The sequence below is a fragment of the Lampetra fluviatilis genome, chromosome 60 (genome assembly GCF_964198595.1).
Source record: "Lampetra fluviatilis chromosome 60, kcLamFluv1.1, whole genome shotgun sequence".
In the NCBI taxonomy this organism is placed as follows: Eukaryota; Metazoa; Chordata; class Hyperoartia; order Petromyzontiformes; family Petromyzontidae; genus Lampetra; species Lampetra fluviatilis.
In genome coordinates, this window is record NC_136334.1 from 4,009,914 (window position 1) to 4,029,254 (window position 19,341).

The window sequence follows — 19,341 nt, forward strand, 5'->3', positions numbered from 1 at the left end:
GAAGGCCGTGTGTCTTATGGGATGTGAAAAACCAAATACATTTGCTTTCAAGTCGATGGGCTATTTTGTCTTCAAATAAACTATTGATTATTCATGATTTTAAACGCAGCTTGCAACATTCATTTTGTCGGATTTGTTTTTCCCTCCACCTCTCGATGCTTCATTATTAATTTACAAATTTCTGTTGTTGTTTTTGTTTTTTGCTAATCCATTATTTAAAGTGCTTAAGCTTTTGAAAATTTACATTCAAAAGTGCCATGTCGTCACATGTGGCAAAAAATAACTCCCCTATTGCGTTCGTAACATCTGCCTGGACAAATTGGAAGGGCCGTAGCCTGTGGCCTGTGCCCACGTTGCCACATCACAGGCCCACACCTCCGATTAGCACTGTTGACTACGCACGTGCGAAAGGATTTCAATGTAAATTTAGACTTTAAACTTTCGTGACTGCAGGAATTCATATTCTTGGTTCTTTCGGTAAAGTCACGTAGATGTGACTTTACCGAAAGAAACAAGAATATTAATTTCTGCCCATAGACTCAACACTGCCCATAGACTCAACACTGCTTATAGACTCAACACTACCCATAGACTCAACATTGTCCATAGACTAACACTGCCCATAGACTCAACACTGCCCATAAACTCAACACTACCCATAGACTAACACTACCCATAGACTCAACACTGCCCATAGACTAACACTGCCCATAGACTAACACTACCCATAGACTCAACACTGCCCATAGACTCAACACTGCCCATAGACTCAACACTGCCCATAGACTCAACACTACCCATAGACTCAACACTGCACCATAGACTCAACACTGCACCATAGACTCAACACTGCCCATAGACTCAACACTACCCATAGACTCAACACTGCCCATAGACTCAACACTGCACCATAGACTCAACACTGCCCATAGACTCAACACTGCCCATAGACTCAACACTGCACCTCCGATTAGCACGGCTGACTACGTACGGTGCGAAAGACGTTCAACACACACAAATATATACATCTCACTGCGTGTGCGTATCTTTTACATCGTTTCTTACGGGGGAATTGTTCTCGCCTAACGCGTTTTCGCCCAACGCGGCACTTGTCAGGAACGCATCTTAATCACAGTTAAACGAGGTATCGCTCCAGATCGATAATCGCTGTGCAGCAGCAATAATAACAGCAATGATCCTGCAAGCTCACATGCCTCGGCCGCGTAGTTGTACACATGTATGCTGAACTTCTTTCGCACCGTACGTAGCCAACCATGGCTTCTTAAACCTTCCAGACCGAATATTTCCGTTCAGCCAGTCAATCCCTCCCTCCATCCTCCAATGGGTCTCCTCTGCCCCCCTCCCCCTCCCCCCAATTCGCTCTTAAATTTCTCCGGCCTGAGCCGTTCATCCCATTCAGCCAATCGGCGCATTCCGCTCACGCCCCACGAATCCAGCGAGCCCCAGGCAGGCAGCTAATCGCGCGTCGAGGTCGCCGTCTGAACTCGACAGCAATTAACCCCCTTGGCAGCTGACCAATGGGTGACGGCGGCTATTAATGGCAGGGCTGTCGGCTTGCGCTGAACGCGACGGCAGATGCAGTCAGTTAATGCGGTTCGCTTTTGCATGAACCGTCACGCAAGTTACGTACGGTCAAATTTTGACTTTAAAATTTCGTGACTGCAGGAATTCATATTCCTTTGGTTCTTTCGGTAAAGTCGCGTAGATAGAAAAATTTATAAAAAATATATAATAAAAAAATTAAAAGAGGGTCATCATCTCCGCCTGATGACGACCCGCTTGTGTTGTGATCAAAACGTCGTTTTAAATTGTAATTTTTTAAAATTTTTTTTATTAATTTTATCTTCAATCTACGTGACTTTACTGAAAGAACCAAAGGAATATGCACAGCCACTTGAACTCTCAATCATTACGGTTCGCCAGTTTACGAGCGCACGCATTGACATTTAAACAGCGTCAGACTTTGGAAAAATTCCGCTAAAGCGGCCGGTGCCGTTCAAGCAACCCTCCATCTCGGATGTGGGGGGGGGCAGAGTCATCTGTGCCGTGGGAGGGTCATCATTAGCCAATTGAGTGTTCGCAACTCCACCCTCGGTGGGTTAGTGCTTGTACTACTGGCGGGGTTAACGAGAGCTGCTCTTGGGAGCAATTAGATGCCAGGTCATTTAGAAGCTGTGTCTGCTGATGACGGCTGCAGCAGCAGCAGCAGCAGAGGCAATCCATTTGTGCGCGCGTCCCAGGTTGAGTTTAATTAGCATCCCCGCAGACTCAGCTATTTTGCGCCTTTTTATCCGCGAATTTCAAACGTCTGTCATCACTCGGTGTTAATTGCGAGCACGGGACGTAGGGGGATTGCATGCTGTTACAAACAAACTTAGCGAGGCTGTTTTCGCAATTGCCAGTGTTGTGTTAATGATGATGGTGGTGGTGGTGGTGTCAATTGTTGACGCGAATTGTTGACATTGCTGAAGGTTTGGTTGGTTTCGATTACATTTCGGATGATCGGTAGCTTGTGTGTATCCTTCCTGACGTGTTAGGCGTATGAGAAATTTGATCTGATTGTTTCACTGAGGTTTTATTGAAAATGTAATATAAAAAAAGAAAATCGCAGTAAAATAACTGCAAGCTTTTAACAAAACGAAAAAAAAATACTTCAAATTAAAATGTTCGCGTTTTCCGACACACGGCACACTTCAAACAAGAAACCTTCTGCCCGGCGTAACAGCTCGTACAGGTCCTTAATTACAGAGCCTATCCTTGGAATTGGCCATTTTCCTCTTGTATGGTAGGTTCAGTGTTGAGCCTATGGCTTGTGTTGAGTCTATGGGCAGCGTTCAGTCTATGGGTAATGTTGAGTCTATGGGTAGTGTAAGTCTATGGGTAGTGTTAGTCTATGGGCAGTGTTCACTCTATGGGCAGTGTTAGTCTATGGGTAGTGTTGAGTCTATGGGCAGTGTTGAGTCTATGGGCAGTGTTGAGTCTATGGGTAGTGTTGAGTCTATGGGCAGTGTTGAGTCTATGGACAGTGTTGAGTCTATGGGCAGTGTTGAGTCTATGGGCAGTGTTGAGTCTATGGGCAGTGTTGAGTCTATGGGTAGTGTTGAGTCTGTGGGCAGTATGTAAGTATGTTGAACTTCTTTCGCGCCGCACGTAGGATAACAAAAACAAAAAGCAGTGCTCAAGAAAACGGTTGCCTTTGTTCTGCCAAGGGCATAACATCATTCGCGGGCCATACAAAATAAAATTTATGTTGCTATGAAAAAAGCTGCTAGATTTATTGAATTTCCAGTCGTGCGGTTGCCTGGGCAGGGCCAGACAAAATGATTTTGCGGGCCTTAAACGGCCCCCCGGGCCGGACGTTCACCACCCCGAGATTATTTAAAAGTGCATATCTCCAATGGCTTCCTCATATCGGAAGGGAAGAGCGTTCCCTTCCGATATGAGCGCGTCTGAAAGCACCGCGATGCGGTGACCACCATCTTTGTTCGATGGCTGAGCCAAAAGCCGCTGCTACTGCGAGGATGATCGGAATTCGCGTGACGATGGCTTATGTCCCTTGACGGGATTCCAATGAGGGGTGCGGAACAGGTGGAGGGTTGGGTGGCAGTGGCTAACACATGGGGAATTAAAGATCTGCACTTGGTAATTCAGGGGGATCTCATGCAATTAACAAGATGGTTGTCCCAGAGGTTCTGGGCCCTGTATTTATGTCTTTAAACCGGTTGAATATGTACTATTATTCAGCACTACAACCATCATTGAGTCTGTCACTGCCCGGCTTCTTCCATGTACCCTTCTTCCAAGAGGTGCCACGGTGGCGAGGTGTTATCTCCCTCGCCTGCCACGCAGGAGGTCGTGGGTTCGATCCTGATCCTGACGCATGCTATATATTTGGAGTTGGCGTGTTCCCCCCATGGTGGCGTGGATTTTTTTCTCCGGTCAAAATCGTAATTAACGAATTTATTTTTGGCGACTCCGACCCACCTGGCGCGGATCATTCTGTTGTCATGTCGTCCGAGCGCAGCAGCTAGGACGAATGCGCAGAAGAAATAAAACTTTGTAACTTTGATCAGCGCATCGTGTAGAGCTCGTCGAGAGGAATAGATCGCCGTATCGCTCGCCTTCAACAGACGTAAAACGACGTCGCAACGCAGTTCATGCGAGAGCCGGCGGCTTATGTGACCCCGGGGTCACCGCCATCAGGTTCAAATGTCCACATGACAAGGATGAGCCCCTTCGTTGAGATGTCAGTTGTGGCCAGGTCGCTTCTGCGAAAAGAAGCTAATAGCTCAGTGGGCCTTACCTGGTAAAATGAATGAATATACAGGTAGGGATAGGTGCACAGTGATGACATCGCCTTGCTCTATTTGTGTTTATTGTTGTCCTTGCACCGCACCTCCGAGTAGCACGGTTGGCTATGTGCGGTGTGAAAGAAGCTCAACGTGCGCGCGTTGACACAAGGAAACGTCGCGATTCTGGCAGTCGCCCGTTGACGACGACGCTGGTTGCCGTAGTCGCCAGCGACGACGTGAAGCGCCTTTTAGGGGCCGTCCATAAATGACGTCACGCACCTGGGGGGGTGGGGGGGCGGTTAGACATTTGTGACCATGTGTGACAAGGGGGGGGGGGGGGTTAGAGAAATGTGACGTCACATTAAAATGCGCAACTTTAAATAAATATGGACACCACATTCTACTTAATTAAATTGACTTTTTAATAAATGTTTTCTCCTACAACATCAGAGTGTAGCGCCACATTAAATATGCACTAGAATGACAATAGTTTAAAGCGATTTCAAGCATGTTTTTTTTTCAAAATGGAGATATGGTTTTTGAGGGGGGGGGGGGGGGCAGAGCTTTGTGACGTCATATTTGAGGGGGGGGGGGTCTGACTTTTTGTTACGCCGTGTGACGAGGGGGGGGGTAAAAAATTGTCCAAAATCGCGTGACGTAATTTTTTTTTTTTGTGGGGTTTGCTCTCTGAACACAACCAGGGGTGCTGAAGTGCAAGCGACATTCGCGACGGGGTGGATACGTTGCAGGAGACGCTCGTGCATGGCAAATTTTTGCGGATGATGATGTTGACCTACGACAACCCATCTTTTTAATGAATTACGTGAAATAAATACGTAAATAAGCTATTAAATAGATGGAAATTATCATAGGAAACCTCTTCTCGCATCACATTCTCCCTCGTCACTTTATCTCTCGTCACTTTATCTATCATCAATTTATCTCTCGTCACTTTATCTCTCGTCACTTTATCTCTCGTCACTTTATCTCTCGTCACTTTATCTCTCGTCACTTTATCTCTCGTCACTTTATCTCTCGTCACTTTATCTCTCGTCACTTTATCTCTCGTCACTTTATCTCTCGTTACTTTATCTCTCGTCACTCTATCTATCATCAATTTATCTCTCGTCACTTTATCTCTCATCACTTTATCTCTCGTCACTTTATCGCTCATCACTTTATCTCTCGTCACTTCATCTCTCATCACTTTATCTCTCACCACTTTATCTCTCGTCACTTTATCTCTCGTCACTTTATCTCGCTTCGATTTCTTTCCCTCTGTCTCTCTTGATGCAGCAGTCGTCGTGTAGAGTTCCAGATGCGATTCGCGGTCAGCCTAAATCGCGGATAGCAAGTTCGCGAATAACGAGGGAATAGTGTCGCCCCGCACTACGCAACCCCCCCCCCTCCGTATCTCCTCCGTGGCTCACCCCCCCCCTCTGATTTATATAGCGTCTTGTTTCACTGTAGCTCTCTTACCCATTCCAGCAGTTGCTTCTGGCTGTGGTGGTCCCACCTGATGACGAGCACTTGTGTTGCGCCCGAAACGTCGTGATTTAATTTATTTTATTTTGTATTTTATTTTAATTTTTTTACTATTATTATTATTTTTTATTACCTACGTGACTTTACCGAAAGAACCAAAGAGTATGAATAGTGTCGTAACAAATTTGCACGTTTTGTTCGCGCGGCAAACCCTTGCTTGATCGGCCGCGTCGGGTGGAGGTGGGCAGTAGGACGCGCCTACACTTACGCGACACGATCCGACACCACAAAACCGTCAATAATATTGCTCCACGTTCAACCGCGCGTCGCGTAGTTCCGAGCGGCGGATAAGGTGCGCGCGTTCATTGCACGACGCCCTTCCCCTGTCCCCCCCCTCTCCCACGTCGCGCGCGTGCGTGCAGGTGTCGTACGTGAAGGCCATCGACATCTGGATGGCCGTGTGCCTGCTGTTTGTGTTCTCGGCGCTGCTGGAGTACGCTGCCGTCAACTTCGTGTCTCGCCAGCACAAGGAGATGCTGCGTATTCGCCGCCGCAAGAGGAGGAATCCGGTGAGCGGGGCGGTGGGGGGGGGACGCTGCACCGGGACGCGGGACGCTGGATGGGGCATGGTGGAAAGGGGACGGTGGATATGGGATGGTGGATGGGGCATGGTGGAAAGGGGACGGTGGATATGGGACGCTGGATGGGAGATGGATAGATATGGGATGGTGGACGGGGCATGGTGGAAAGAGGTCGGTGGATATGGGATGGTGGACGGGGCATGGTGGATGGGGAACAGTGGACAGGGGACGGTGGATATGGGATGGTGGACGGGGCATGGTGGAAAGGGGACGGTGGATATGGGATGGTGGACGAGGGATGGTGGATGGGGAACGGTGGAAAGGGGACGGTGGATATGGGATGGTGGATATGGGATGGTGGACGGGGAACGGTGGAAAGGGGAACGGTGGATATGGGACGGTGGAAAGGGGACGGTGGATATGGGATGGTGGACGGGGGATGGTGGACGGGAGATGGTGGAAAGGGGACGGTGGATATGGGATGGTGGACGGGGGATGGTGGAAAGGGGACGGTGGATATGGGATGGTGGATAGGGGATGGTGGAAAGGGGATGGTGGATATGGGATGGTGGATAGGGGATGGTGGAAAGGGGACGGTGGATATGGGATGGTGGATATGAGATGGTGGAAAGGGGACAGTGGATAGGGGATGGTGGACGGGGGATGGTGGAAAGGGGACGGTGGATATGGGATGGTGGACGGGGGATGGTGGATATGGGATGGTGGATATGGGATGGTGGACGGGGGATGGTAGAAAGGGGACGGTGGATATGGGATGGTGGATATGGGACGGTGGACAGGGGATGGTGGATGGGGAACGGTGGACATGGAACGGTGGACATGGAACGGTGGACATGGAACGGTGGACATGGGAAGGTGGACATGGAACGGTGGATATGGAACGGTGGACATGGAACGGTGGACATGGGAAGGTGGACATGGGAAGGTGGACATGGGACGGTGGATATGGGACGGTGGATGGTGGACGCTAGACGGTGAATGCGAGAAGCCGGACTTCGCCGGGATGGTGCTTTGGGTGGCAGATTCTTGCGCCAGAAAAGGCGCCCCCCGTCTTTAGGCAAAAATAAAACTTCTTCTTGACTTCACCGGCATCCCGAGAAGGGGATGGTTCTTTCTCGACTCTGACGGCTATATATTTGGAGTTTGCGTGTCTCTCTTCCCGTGGTCGTGTGGATTTTTCTCCGGGTCCTCTTGTTTTTCCCTCCGAATTTAGAATCAACATCACGCGTTTAGAGTACTTGGCCACTATACATTTCCACGCTTTGATAAGCGACTTCGTTGAGTGATCATTTGTGGCCAGGTCGCTTCTGAAAAATAGATTTTTAGTAGCTCAGTGGGCCGTACCTGGTAAAATAAAAATGTATTTGCCTCGTAGTTTAAAGAATGGAATACCGCCGATGGCGCTGTAAAAGAATCGTGGGGAACACAGACGGACAGTGTCGGGGAGAAACAATCGTGCCGTACACTTGTGAATATTAAGAACTACAGAGAATTAAGTCGGTAAATTTCGATTTAAAGCTTTCGTGACTGCAGGGATTCATCTTCTTGGTTTCTTTCGGTAAAGTCACGTAGAAGGGAAGTAATAGAATAATAAAAATAAAACATAATAAAATACAATTTGCACGACGTTTCGGCCACAACGCAAGCAGCCGTCCTCAGGTGAAAACCAGGTCTGTCGGGGAGACAGCGTCTGAATGACGCTGTCTCCCCAGCAGACCTGTTCTTCACCTGAGGACGGCTGCTTGCGTTGTGGCCGAAACGTCGTGCGAATTGTATTTTATTATGTTTTATTTTTATTATTTTATTACTTCCCTTCTACGTGACTTTACCGAAAGAACCAAGAAGAAGTCGGTAAATGACAGTTTAACACGTAGGAGGCTTTTGCCACCAATATTCAAAGTAAAGGTTTTTTTGGGTTAGATGGCTGAAATATTAATGTGTTGTTAAACCCGCCACCACTCGGCACGGCCAATTAGTAAGGTTCGTCACGTAAACAAAACTTGCAAATGAGTGACCCCTTCAGCACACTGTGTTGGGAGAGTAAATCCACGACGAATTAATTTGAGTTTTCGAATTGTAAATGTTTATTTTTGCTCCGATTTAAAATCAGAATCTTTATTTATACTCGAGGAATCCGATGAGCTATGAAGCTCTTTTTCAGAGATGTCCAATAGGGGCGGGTAAGAACGCTGCAACAACCACCAGTGTAATAAGTAATATTAAAAAAGAAACTTTCTTAAAAACACGCTTTAATGAAATGTACCGTACTATCTTCTTGGTTCTTTCGGTAAAGTCACGTAGAAGGGAAGTAATAAAATAATAAAAATAAAACATATTAAAATAATTCCCCTTCTACGTGACTTTACCGAAAGAACCAAGAAGATGAATCCCTGCAGTCACGAAAGCTTTGAGAATTATTTTAGAATGTTTTATTTTTATAATTTTATTATTTCCCTTCTACGTGACTTTACCGAAAGAACCGAGAAGATGAATCCCTGCAGTCACGAAAGCTTTGAGAATTATTTTAGAATGTTTTATTTTTATTATTTTATTATTTCCCTTCTACGTGACTTTACCGAAAGAACCGAGAAGATGAATCCCTGCAGTCACGAAAGCTTTGAGAATTATTTTAGAATGTTTTATTTTTATTATTTTATTATTTCCCTTCTACGTGACTTTACCGAAAGAACCGAGAAGATGAATCCCTGCAGTCACGAAAGCTTTGAGAATTATTTTAGAATGTTTTATTTTTATTATTTTATTATTTCCCTTCTACGTGACTTTACCGAAAGAACCGAGAAGATGAATCCCTGCAGTCACGAAAGCTTTAAATCGAAATGTACCGTACTAGTAATGGAAGAACTCCACGACTCCAGGAAGTGGCCCCGAAGCTTGGCATAACATTAGGGGCCGTGGTGATTTACAGCCAACGTGAGTTGAGCGTGGACAATTAGACCCAAGCCGAAACATAACATATAAAAAGTAATGTTAAAAAATACATGCCATTTATTTTTAATGTTAGAATATAGTATTGTCACGAGTATGACATAAGTACACCAAGTTTGCAGTCGATACCACATTGGGAAGTGGGTACAAATTTAATTATAAGATTTGAGGATACAACAACAGAGAGAGTGAGTTAATGAAAAGCGTGTAGTGATAATAAAAATCACGACAGGAGTGCAAAGTAGAGGAAATGGAAACACAAATCACTGACAAAAAAATTTCCAAATAAAATTTCAATTAATTCTACCTTACCAGGTAAAGCCCACTGAGCCACCAGCTTCTTTTGAACCCTGACCTTCTGTTCCAAGTACTTGCCGTATCTTGGGGGCGTGGCGGCGTGAGTAGTGAGCGATGTGGGCGACTGTGTGTGTGTGTGTGTGTTGAACTGCTGTGTGTGTGTGTGTTGAACTGCTGTGTGTGTGTGTGTTGAACTGCTGTGTGTGTGTGTTGAACTGCTGTATGTGTGTGGTGTGTGTGTGTTGAACTGCTGTGTGTGTGTGTTGAACTGCTGTATGTGTGTGGTGTGTGTGTGTTGAACTGTGTGTGTGTGTGTTGAACTACTGTGTGTGTGTGTGTTGAACTACTGTGTGTGTGTTGAACTGCTGTGTGTGTGTGTGTTGAACTACTGTGTGTGTGTGTTGAACTGCTGTGTGTGTGTGTTGAACTGCTGTGTGTGTGTGTTGAACTACTGTGTGTGTGTTGAACTACTGTGTGTGTGTTGAACAGCTGTGTGTGTGTGTGTTGAACTACTGTGTGTGTGTGTTGAACTGCTGTGTGTGTGTGTTGAACTGCTGTGTGTGTGTGTTGAACTACTGTGTGTGTGTGTTGAACTGCTGTGTGTGTGTGTGTGTTGAACTGATGTGTGTGTGTGTGTTGAACTACTGTGTGTGTGTGTGTTGAACTACTGTGTGTGTGTGTGTGTTGAACTGCTGTGTGTGTGTGTTGAACTGCTGTGTGTGTGTGTGTGTTGAACTACTGTGTGTGTGTGTGTTGAACTGCTGTGTGTGTGTGTGTTGAACTGCTGTGTTGTGTGTGTGTTTTGAACTGCTGTGTTGTGTGTGTGTTGAACTGCTGTGTTGTGTGTGTGTTGAACAGCTGTGTGTGTGTGTGTTGAACAGCTGTGTGTGTGTGTGTTGATCTGCTGTGTGTGTGTGTGTGTGTTGAACTGCTGTGTGTGTGTGTGTGTTGAACTTCTGCTGTGTGTGTGTGTGTTGAACAGCTGTGTGTGTGTTGAACTGCTGTGTGTGTGCTGAACTGCTGTGTGTGTGTGTGTGTTGAACTGCTGTGTGTGTGTGTGTGTTGAACTGCTGCTGTGTGTGTGTGTGTTGAACAGCTGTGTGTGTGTGTTGAACTGCTGTGTGTGTGTTGAACCGCTGTGTGTGTGTTGAACCGCTGTGTGTGTGTTGAACCGCTGTGTGTGTGTGTTGAACTGCTGTTTGTGTGTTGAACTGGTGTGAATGTGTGCTGAACTGCTGTGTGTGTGTTGAACTGCTGTGTGTGTGTTGACCTGCTTTGTGTGTTGAACTGCTGTGTGTGTGTGTGTTGAACTGCTGTGTATGTGTGTTGAACTGCTGTGTGTGTGTGTTGAACTGTGTGTGTGTGTGTGTTGAACTGCTGTGTGTGTGTGTTGAGCTACTGTGTGTGTGTGTGTTGAACTGATGTGTGTGTGTGTTGAACTACTGTGTGTGTGTGTGTTGAACTGCTGTGTGTGTGTGTTGAACTGCTGTGTGTGTGTGTGTGTGTTGAACTACTGTGTGTGTGTGTGTTGAACTGCTGTGTGTGTGTGTTGAACTACTGTGTGTGTGTGTGTGTGTTGAACTGCTGTGTGTGTGTGTTGAACTGTTGTGTGTGTGTTGAACTGTTGTGTGTGTTGAACTACTGTGTGTGTGTGTTGAACTGATGTGTGTGTGTGTTGAACTACTGTGTGTGTGTGTGTGTGTTGAACTACTGTGTGTGTGTGTGTGTTGAACTGTTGTGTGTGTGTGTGTTGAACTATTGTGTGTGTGTGTTCAACTGCTGTGTGTGTGTGTGTTGAACTGCTGTGTGTGTGTGTTGAACTGCTGTGTGTGTGTGTGTTGAACTGCTGTGTGTGTGTGTGTTGAACTGCTGTGTGTGTGTGTGTTGAACTACTGTGTGTGTGTGTGTGTGAACTGCTGTGTGTGTGTGTTGAACTACTGTGTGGGTGTGTGTTGAACTGCTGTGTGTGTGTTGAACTGCTGTGTGTGTGTGTGTGTTGAACTACTGTGTGTGTGTGTGTTGAACTGCTGTGTGTGTGTGTGTGTGTTGAACTGCTGTGTGTGTGTTGAACTGCTCTGTGTGTGTGTTGAACTGGTGTGTGTGTGTTGAACTGCTGTGTGTGTGTGTTGAACTACTGTGTGTGTGTGTGTTGAACTGTGTGTGTGTGTGTGTTGAACTGGTGTGTGTGTGTGTTGAACTGCTGTGTGTGTGTGTTGAACTGCTGTGTGTGTGTGTGTGTGTTGAACTGCTGTGTGTGTGTTGAACTGATGTGTGTGTGTTGAACTACTGTGTTGTGTGTGTGTTGAACTACTGAATATGTGTGTTGAACTGCTGTGTGTGTGTTGAACTGATGTGTGTGTGTGTGTTGAACTACTGTGTTGTGTGTGTGTTGAACTACTGTGTTGTGTGTGTGTTGAACTGCTGTGTGTGTGTGTGTTGAATTGCTGTGTGTGTGTTGAATTGCTGTGTGTGTGTTGAACTACTGTGTGTGTGTGTGTTGAACTGCTGTGTGTGTGTTGAACTGCTGTGTGTGTGTGTGTGGTGAACTACTGTGTGTGTGTGTGTGTTGAACTACTGTGTGTGTGTGTTGAACTGCTGTGTGTGTGTTTGTTGAACTGCTGTGTGTGTGTGTTGAACTGCTGTGTGTGTGTGTTGAACTGCTGTGTGTGTGTGTGGAACACACTGTGTGTGTGTGTTGAACCGCTGTGTGTGTGTTGAACTGCTGTGTGTGTGTGTTGAACTGCTCTGCTGCTGCTGCTGTTGAGCGATGCGGGTGACCGCTGTTTCAAGCGAGCGTGGGAGAAGTCGTCGCTTTTGTCGAATGCATCTCGTACTGGCAGCGGAGAACGAGTCTAAAAGTGTTCGTTTGAAACAACGAATTTTGATGTCATCTGCTGTTTTTTTTATTCCCCCCCCCGCCTCCTTTTTAAATCCACGTTGCATTCCGGGTTCTTTTAATGACGATTTCCCGCACCTCCGATTGGCACGGTTGATTACGTACGGTGCGAAAGAAGTTCAACGTACGCACAGACGTACATCTCAAGGAGGTTTTTTTTTCAATTTATCCAGTGTGAAATATTTTAATCGATAAAATAACAAGCCACTTGGTTCAGCTATCATTTGTGATAGTCAGCTTGCTTCTGTAAAAAGAGAGCCATGTTAGCTGGTAAAATAGAAATAAAATAGGTTGATAGTTTAGTTTTAATTATAAGCCTCGAGAGGGCTGGTCCAGGTGAAATATTTGAATCGAAAAAAAATATTTTCACGTTAATATTTTTCTCAGGTGGAGAACAGACTCTGTCTTCTCGACAGACTTGTTCTCCACCTGAGGACGGCTGCTTGCGTTGTGGCCGAAACGTCGTGAGAATTATTTTATTATTTTTTTATTTTTATTATTATTTCCATTCTACGTGACTCTACCGAAAGAACCAAGAAGATGAATCCCTGCAGTCACGAAAGCTTTAGATCGAAAAGTTAATATTTTTTTCACATATGAACACACACTGCGAGTAAAGACAATTGCCTCTTGTTTTTACTCCCAAGCAGCCTTTGCTGCTTTGGCTCCTGGGCGCGTCAATGTCAGTCGGGGGGACGTTTTGTTTCGTGAACGCAGCTGCGGCTCTGCGTGGAAGTACGCGGGTCGCCTCGCTCGCAAGCTGCGACTCTGCGTCCCATTTCATTTGCAGCCACCGATCATTTTGACGGTGCCAGGTTTTTATTTTTAACGTAATGTTTTGTTTGTTTCGCCGAATGTGCTGCCGCGTTTTTTTTCTTTCGCAAAGGACACACTCTCTCGTAATGGGATTACACGCGCACACACGCGCTTACGAATTGAAAAAAAACTCCCCATAAACACTCAGATTAAATGTTCTTTGTCCAGAAATGTTGTGTGAGCGTGGCGAAGGAGTGGACGGATTCATACGCTTAGGTTTTTTCGGTAAAGTCACAGCAATCGTGCTGTGACGGTTCCACTTGAAGACGGAAGCTTGCGTTGCCTCCGAAACGTCGTGATTTTTATTTAGCCAATGCGTAGCCAGACGGTTATTCAAATGTAAGCCAATGTATCCTACTCCCAGGTTTTTTTTCGGTAAAGTCAGGTAGGTAAAAAATAAAATTAAAATTAATAAAAGTAATAATAGAAATAAAATAATAAATCACGACGTTTCGGAGGCAACACAAGTCTCTTGATACAGTAAATCTGGCTGTGACGTTCCCACCTGATGACGAAGACTTGTGTTGCCTCCGAAACGTCGTGATTTATTATTTATTTTATTTCAATTATTACTTTTATTAATTTTTATTTTATTTTTTACCTACCTGACTTTACCGAAAAAAAACCTGGGAGTATGAATCCTTGCAGTCACGAAAGCCTCAAATCTAGAAGTGGACCGATTGCCAGGGGATATTAGCGAGCCGCTCCGTGCCGTGCCGTGCCCTGCTGGAAGCTTGTGTTGCCTCCGAAACGTCGTGATTTATTATTTTATTTCTATTATTTCTTATATTATTTTTAATAATAAATCTTTTATAATTTATTTATTTTTACTTACGTGACTTTACTGAAAAAAAACCTGGGAGTATGAATCCTTGCATTCACGAAAGCCTCAAATCTAGAAGTGGACCGATTGCCAGGGGATATTAGCGAGCCGCGCCGTGCCGCGCCGTGCCCTGCCGTGTGAACGTGCCCCTCGTCGTATATTTCTCTCGCCGACGTGGCCCTGCAAATTCTCAAGAGGCGACGCTCGAGTGGTTTACCTTTAATTACCCATTTTTTTAATTAAAGGGCTGCAGAGTAGGCGATCGGTCGGGCGACGTGGGGGAGAGGGATGATGATTGATCGGGTCTCTGTCCGCTTGCCAGTTCGGCGGCTGACCGCTCTCAACTCCGGGTGGCCCGTGTGAATTGATGCGGCTAATGGAACCAAAAGAGACACGGGAGCCGGCTTGCAATGTTGTTGTTGTTGTTGCTGCGGATAATTCCACCGTATTTGCGAGCGCGCTGGGCCCTTTTTCTGCTGCACTGCGAAATGTTAAATTTACGCCGTTGCTTTTTTTTTTGTTTTCCATTATTTGTCGTCTGTTGTTTTGTTTTCATTGAGTAATGGGGTTTTACGGATCGTCGCTGCGCCAGCTCATTAGTGGAGCGTGCGACGCTCGAGAGGGAGAGGAGAGAGCGGTGTAGGGGTGGGGTGGGCGGCTGCATCGTCACCGTGCGTGCAACCGTGAACACCGAGTCGCTGCTGCAATTCTGGATTGATCTCTTTTTTCCGTACGGATTTTATATATATTCATGTATCCCATACGTTTATTAATACGTAGATGGTTGCCAAGGTGGCTAGGAGATGATAATTGTTTTTTTACCCTTCTATCTGGCAACAAAACTGACACCTTTTTACAAGGAGTCATGTTTGCATAGACCACAATACCTGCAGTCATAATGCAAACTAAAAACATAACTCTGATAATGTATGCACTGTCCTTGAAGTTGATTGGTCCACACCCAAGACAGCTTTCCTTAGAGCCTAGTCTCACATGGGTTGGACCAGATGACACAAAAAGGCGCAACTTCAAGGACAGTGCACATTATCAGAGTTATGTTTTTTGTTTGCATTATGACTGCAGGTATTGTGGTCTATGCAAACATGACTCCTTGTAAAAAGGTGTCAGTTTTGTTGCCAGATAGAAGGGTAAAAAAACAATTATCATATTTTTACTGGCAAATGAGGTTCCAATGGCTAGGAGACGTTAACTACTTCGCCTGGTATGCAGGAGGTCGTTGGTTCGATCCGGATCCTGACGCCTGTATATGCAATTCTGAATCGATATATATTTTTTTCGTATAAATTTTATATATTTTTCTATCCTGTACGTATATTAATACGTATACGATATATAAGAGAGGCCGCCACTGTGGCGAGATGTTAACTCCCTCGCCTGGTATACAGGAGGTCGTGGGTTCGATCCTGACCCTGACACCTGTGTATTTGGATTTGCATGTTCTCCCTGTGGTCGTGTGAATTTTTATTTGGGCCGTCTGGTTTTTTCCCTCCACATTTAGAATCAACGTGTGTTTAGAGTATTTTGTGGCCAGGTAGCTTCTGAAAATGAGCTATATAGCCCAGTGGGGCTTAAGTGGTTAAAAAATAATCCCAAATAGGGTTAGCTTCTCAGCATCCCGTACATATGTATGGAACATGAAGATGGGTCGACCCATTGTTTTCCTTCATCATTAGACCAGTACCAAAATATAATAATATGGATTTCCCCTTTTTTCTGGCAACACAACTTAAACCTTTTTATAAGGAATCATGTCTGCATTAACCACAATACTTGTGGTCAAAATGCCAACAACAAACACACTCTGATAATATTTGCATTGTCCTTGAAACTGATTGGTCCACACTAGGGACAGCTTTCTTTTGAGCCTCGTCTCAATTGGTGCTAGACTAAAAGACGCCAAAAGGCGTAGTTTTTTTTTTATTTTGACCACAAGTATTGTGGTTAATGCAGACATGATTCCTTGTAATAGGTTTCAGTTTTGTTGCCAGAAAAAAGGGGAAAAACACCTATTATTATCATTTTTTCCCTTTTCACTAGGGATCGGTGCTTGCGCTTTAAGGATGTACTTAACTCAAATTTGAGAAGATGTGGAATTCCTGTAGATTCACGAGAAAATATCGCCAGAGACAGACAGCAGTGGCGCTGAAGCTACTCGGTCGCGTGAGAGACAGCGTCTTGATGACACGGAGAAACGACTGCCCAGGAGATGCAGGTTATAGAAGTGGTTACAGTGTCACGTGCACAGCACAATGGGCACGTGACCTATGCAGCAAGATGCGCCGTTGAAACGCCGCTGGTCTCGCGAGCCACAAAAGCGAAAGTCGCAGGAATCAAACGCAACAGCCAACGCGAGGTGACGAAGGATTACTGACTCCCGATGCAAGAGAGGTCATTGTCTTTGGGGACGGACCGTACGATGACGATGACGATGACGACACTAGGGGCTGAACGGTTAATCGATTTCAAATCGAAATAGCGATTTGAAACAATGCGATTAGCAAATCGCAAAGGCTGCGATTTTTTGCGATTTGACAAGTCCGATAACTTTCTTATTGGAATTGTTTTATTTTTGTTAGTATTATAACTTTATTGATTTAACTTAACAATTGTTCTATGTTTGATTGTTATATTTCAATGTAAAACATTTTAATAAATACATGTTGGAAGCAATAAATATATTTTAAGTTTTTTCGGTAAAGTCACGTAGGTAAAAATAATGGAAATAAAATAATAGAAATAAAATAAGTGATTTCTTATTTTATTTATATTATTTCTTCTATTATTTTATTATTATTTATTTTGATTATTTATTTTTTACCTACGTGACTTTACCGAAAAAAACCTTAGAGTATGAATCCTTGCAGTCACGAAAGCTTCAAATCTAGAAATTTTAAGTTCTCATCCTCGCATTAGATTATATAGAGCAGTTCATATTGTGATGGTATCATGTGGTAATGCTCCATCACACGTTTTAAATCTATTACACAGTGAATATTGAACTGAAGCTTGACTTAAAAAAAAAAACGTAATCGCAAATCAAATCTCAATCGCAATATCTGTCAGAAAAATCGCAATTAGATATTTTCCCCAAATCGTTCGGCCCTAGACGACACCGACGGGGTTGGCAAACCTCCGGCTCCGGAGCCGCTTGCGGTGGCTCTTTTAAGGGCCTGCCGCTTCGTGTGACACGCTAATGCTCAAGGACCCGCCGTCTCGTATTCTGTTGTTGTTGTTGTTGTACCGAATTCGAAAGAAAATGTGTCTTCTCGTTACTTTGGTTGCCGACCCCTGACCCTTACGTTACACACTTTAGGCCCAGTGCCGGATTATCCTCGTAGCAAAAGTAGCCACAGATGCTACGGGCCCCGCACTTTCAAGGGCCCCGCGCTAAATACTTTCAAGCTATCAATTCCGGTTCAGTGATTCTGCGCTTGCTCTATTACTATAGTACTATACCGCCTCCGACTTTCATGGACGCCTGGGTGTTTAAGGTTAGCGATTTGACGTATTATCCGGCTGTATAGCAAATGAAAAAATACAAATACTTTACGATGCAAGTAAAAAATTGAGTCTTTTGATATTTCTGTGGTTTATTTATTTATTTAGGGCCCCTTTATAACGAACTAGCTTTACTAGCCGGCTTCGCCCGAGACTTGGATTCTTGTCTTGGATTAATACACGGCCTACGGGGAGGGTGGGGGGGTGGGGGATGTGTGACGTCAGCAGGCACACTGCGTGACGCTGCCGCATGCGGGTGACATCACAGATGTGACGTCACCGCTTACTTGTCGTGTAAAATATATCCATTATTGCGCCCCCCCCCCCCCCCCCAAATACAAAAGTCTATTTAAATACTTTTAACGTTGTTTACAGTCGGGAAGCTACCCACATACCAAATTAAAAGTTTGTTGCATGTTGGGAAGTATGCTAAACATTTTGAACAGACACACATATTCACAAATTTCCCTTTTATATATATATAGATGCTACAGGCCCCACACTAGCTTAATCCGGCACTGACACCAGGCTCTCGTCCTTACTGACACCTGCGATGAAGGCCTCTAGGAGCCTGACTCCCAATCGCTGCCATCGACAAAGGTAGTGAAATCTCACGCTTAAAGACCCCGTTGTCCAGCCTCAGTACATTGCATCCAAGACCTAACCAAACTCCCGGCTGACAAAAAAATGGCATCATCCCATCGGCCAGTTTAACACGTAGGCTTTTACGACCAACGTTATGCATAATGAGGTTTTTGGGGTTAGAAATAATCATAGCAACCCAGTGAATTGTTGTCATTTGTTAGTTTCAATGTGTCGTGAACCCACCACCACCTAAAGTAATTATAGCAAGGTTTGTAACGTAAACAGAACGTGGCCAATTCGTTACTAGTACAGCGGACCGGTGTGTCGGAGAGGAAACCCACTCAATGTACAATTCGATTGTTGCTGTGTGTACAATCCCAATTGAGTAATTTGTGGGCAATATCGGCAATTTTGGAAAAGTTGCACCCTGCTTGGCAGTGCGCACGATGGCCTGCTTTACCATTGGAATCTCATTTGCCAGTAAAAATATGATAATTGGTTTTTTACCCTTCTATCTGGAAACAAAACTGACACCTTTTTACAAGGAGTCATGTTTGCATAGACCACAATACCTGCAGTCATAATGCAAACAAAAAACATAACTCTGATAATGTGCACTGTCCTTGAAGTTGATTGGTCCACACCCGAGACAGCTTTCCTTAGAGCCTAGTCTCACATGGTGTTGGACCAGATGACGCCAAAAGGTGTTAGTTTTGTTGCCAGATAGAAGGGTAAAAGATGGCCTGCTTCTCGCGAACGACGTACCGGGATCTTTAACGTCTGGCGTGAAACAGGCCCAGCGCGTTGTATTTTGGTCGTTACACTCGCGGTAGTAACTAGGGCGGCCGTTGGATTTGAACCCGTAAATCTCTGCCACGAGAGGCGAACGCACGATTAATTACTTTAATTAGTTGTAATTGACGGCATTTTGAGATTATAATAATGGATGTATCGAACGATGTCTGGGCGACTCTATAAACGAATCTTTACTTATTCATGATGTAGTTCAGAGCGGTCATTAATTTTTTTTAGTTGTCAGCTGTGGAATTGGAACCCAGC

General features: G+C 45.0%; 1 protein-coding gene across 1 annotated transcript in view; it reads left to right on the forward strand.

Moving 5' to 3' along the window:
- Positions 1–19,341, forward strand: part of LOC144950912 (glycine receptor subunit alpha-2-like) — a 138,548-nt gene that overhangs the window by 106,034 nt on the left and 13,173 nt on the right. The window contains exon 8 of the mRNA XM_078881081.1: positions 6,221–6,367. Within this exon, the coding sequence (XP_078737207.1) occupies positions 6,221–6,367 (147 nt within the window). The remainder of the gene's footprint in view (positions 1–6,220; positions 6,368–19,341) is intronic.